Raw genomic sequence first — 3,562 nt, 5'->3', positions numbered from 1 at the left:
CTGTCCCCCTGCAGCCCATGGAGGTTAACGGTGGAGCAGATATCCACCTGCAGCCCATGGAGGACCCCACACCAGAGCAGGTGGATAAGCCCGAAGGAGGCTGTGACCCTGTAGGAAGCCCACACTGGAGCAGGCTCCTGGCAGGACCTGTGGACCTGTGCAGAGAGAGAAGCCCACGCTGTAGCTGGTTTGCTGGCAGGACTTGTGACCCCGTGGGGAGGGACCCACGCTGGAGTAGTCTGTTCCTGAAGGACTGCACCCCATGGAAAGGACCCACACTGCAGCAGTTCATGAAGAACTGCAGCCCGTGGGAAGGACTCATGTTGGGAGAAGTTCGTGGAGGATTATCTCCCATGGGAGGGACCCCACACTGGAGCAGGGGAAGAGTGTGAGGAGTCCTCCCTCTGCGGAGGAAGAAGCGGCAGGGACAACGTGTGATGAACTGACCGTAACCCCCATTCCCTGTCACCCTGCACCACTGGGCGGGAGGAGGTAGAGAAAATCGGGAGTGAAGTTAAGCCTGGGAAGAAGGGAGGGGTGGGGGGAAAGTGTTTTTAAGATTTGGATTTTTTTCTCATTATCCTACTCTGATTTGATTGGTAATAAATTAAACTAATTTTCCCAAGTCGAATCTGTTTTGCCCATGATGGTAATTACTGAGTGATCTCCCTGTTCTCATCTAGACCCACAAGCCTTTCGTTATATTTTCTCTCCCCTGTCCAACTGAAGAGGGGAGCAGCTTGGTGGGCACCTGACGTCCAGCCAGGGTCAACCCACCACAACCCCTAACTAGAAAGACATCCAGATCAATAATGCAGCCAACAGAATTTGAACGCTGTAACTTTCAACAAACAACTAATTAGTGAAAAAAAAAAAAATTCACTTAAAGTGAAAAATAAAACCTGCCGAACTTTATAGCTGTTGGAAGCTGAAGTAGGCAATAGAGAAGAGTTAATGAGACTATGGAAACAGAAGATGAAAAGAAACCATCTAGCATAAGAACATGCAACAATACTGTCCGTAACCTCCAAAGGAAAAAAGGAAACTAAAACTATATTAGTGGTTCCTCTTACTCCCTCAAGTATTTTCCAACAAATAGAATTGTACTTCAGTATAAGTCAATTCATCATCTCTTTATGTAGGATCACTTTTCAGAACCAAGTGAGTTCCAAGAGAAGAAAGCTGCTCCATGTCGAACATTATCAAAACAAATATTGAACAAGTTCTTCCCTACTGAAGACAAGAGCAAAGAGAATCAACTAAGCCTTCAGATTCTAAACAGATCACTAGACTAAGCTGTTAAAACTATTCTTTTACTCAGATAACAAACTGTTTCGGAGATGGCAAGTCAGCTTATAACAGATAGAAAACTCCACAAAGATATTTTTAGATAGTCACTTATGGTAATATGAAGCTCTGCTCACCCCGTACACGTATAGATGCAGAACTGTCACAGACATCTACTTATTTGCTTATACACAGTAAGCAAGGATTAAGCCTTTTAACTTTTTGTTTGTTTGTTTAATATATATAATACAGTTACACCAACTCTAAATTTATTATTCCAGTATGTTAACCTGAACTAAACAAAAAAATTCACTGGACAGGAAATTCCACCGATAACTCAGAAACAACTAAAATTGGCACAGCTTTCAACATCCAGCACCTGATGGACGTAACTTTGAATAAAGCTTACTTAAAAATATCCAAAGACATTAAACAGCAATAGAATGTGTATTTATGTTTCCCTATCATGGACTAAGAGGGATCACTTCAAATAAACAGGTAAGGACAGAATATGTTATAGTAGTAGCACTTTTTTTTTTTTAATCGCAACATGACTAAAAAACTAGACACAGAGAGAATTACAGTGATTCTAAGATCTTGAACTTATTCTACAAAATAACAAGTTCTCAATTTCAGAACAGACACACACTAAGTATTCAACTAAAGTATAATTTCTGCTAACACAGGGGTGGTTTAACTTGCGCCTCACTTTTTCTGATGCTAATTTAAACTTGATGGTCCATCACCATGCAAAAGATGTCACTGGAGCTATCTCCACTCCTGAGGTCAGATTCTGCATCTGACAACTCCTCCCTCACTTCTATACAATGGAACTACTCAGAGGAATCAGAGGAGCCTCTGCTTCGTGAGGGCACAATACACATTTGAACTAAATAAAACAAAGCTTTAAATACAGAGATTTCATATCATTCAACAAAATGGAAGAAAAATCTATTACTTCACCTTTATTTAAATGCTTACTGAATAAAGATTAGAGAATGAAAGAGCTCTCTAAGTCCAAATGTTGTAATTCTTCAATAACCTAGCTAATTCCTAAATACAAACCTAAAATCAATTACTTATAACAATATAAATCGTAAGTCACAAGATACCAATGTTAATATTTTAACCACATAACATCAGAAATCAAAAAAAAAAAAAAATACAAAAACCAAAAAAAAGCCTGCCACTGCAGAAGGTTGGGGTTTTTTGGTGGAGTTTTGTTGTTTGGGGTTGGTTGGGGGGGTTTTTTGGTTTTGGGTTTTTTGGGGTTTTTTTTATTTACCTCAAAATTTTCACTGACTTCTTGCATCATTTTCAATTTGGTTTCATCAGCTGAAAATAGAAATTCAAGCAAAAAAATTAAATTTAAAACTACATCATGAAGGAAAACACCAGGCTCATTGATCAAAGAAGCAATCAGATCTTATCAGTTTAGCTATCACCGCCCGGTTATAAGGCACACAAGTCTCACAAACAACCGTCACACAACTGCACACGCACACAGCTCGCTCACTTCGGCTCATGCAAGTATTACTCATCACTTTGCTTCTTCAAAAATCAAAACTCAAACGAAATTCAAAGAGAATTCAACACACATTTATCAACTGTCTAAACAATACTGCAACATTTGTGAAACAAACTATTGAAGAACTGTAACTTTCAACAGAAAAAAAGTATCTTACGTGTATTGACATCTGTAAGAGCAGCCACAAACTGAAGGTATTTTTTCATCAAAGTGGTTTGGTCTACCACCGTAGGCCCTTGTGCTGAAACAAATGCCATCTTGGAAGGATCAGCTTTCAGTACATAAAATCAAGACCAACACACCTACAAAAAATTAAAAAAATATGTATTAGTTTATATGGCTGGTTAACAGCAGCTATCACATCACCTACATCCATCCTTTTGACGTATTGAAGAGAACACATCTTTTCCAAAAACCACAACTGTCACATTTAGTTAGGTTTACAAATATAATGCCTAGCACATACAGCACTCACTATCACAGGAACACACTTCTAGATACAAGCAGTTACTGGGCTCTTCACACCACAGCGTAAACATTCACACGTTTTGCCTGGTTTTGTTTCTCCCAGAAGCAGCAGCAGGCTCAGGGATGCTCCCGGCGCCGCACACCTGTTACCTTGTCTTCCGACCCGGCCGGATCCCAAACTTACAGCTACCCTTGGACGCACCCCGGCAGGACTCACTCCCTGAAGTGCCAGAAGTTGTCCTGCCGCCACGAGCTGCCTTTCTCGCTTTTAAAGAAACC

The 3,562-nt window shown here is 40.4% G+C and overlaps 1 protein-coding gene across 1 annotated transcript in view; it reads right to left on the bottom strand.

Annotated features, from left to right (window-relative positions):
* TRRAP (transformation/transcription domain associated protein) overlaps nt 1-3,073 on the bottom strand; it is a 101,081-nt gene extending 98,008 nt beyond the window's left edge. The window contains 2 exon segments of the mRNA XM_009286372.1: nt 2,573-2,622; nt 2,973-3,073. Coding sequence (XP_009284647.1) covers nt 2,573-2,622; nt 2,973-3,072 — 150 coding nt within the window. The 5' untranslated portion in view covers nt 3,073.
* Between the last annotated feature and the right edge of the window lie 489 nt (nt 3,074-3,562).

Source organism: Aptenodytes forsteri, unplaced genomic scaffold (assembly GCF_000699145.1).
Source record: "Aptenodytes forsteri isolate BGI_AS27 unplaced genomic scaffold, ASM69914v1 Scaffold55, whole genome shotgun sequence".
Lineage (NCBI taxonomy): Eukaryota > Metazoa > Chordata > Aves > Sphenisciformes > Spheniscidae > Aptenodytes > Aptenodytes forsteri.
Note: the sequence above shows the minus strand (reverse complement) of the source record. Positions and strands in the feature narration are given on the sequence as shown.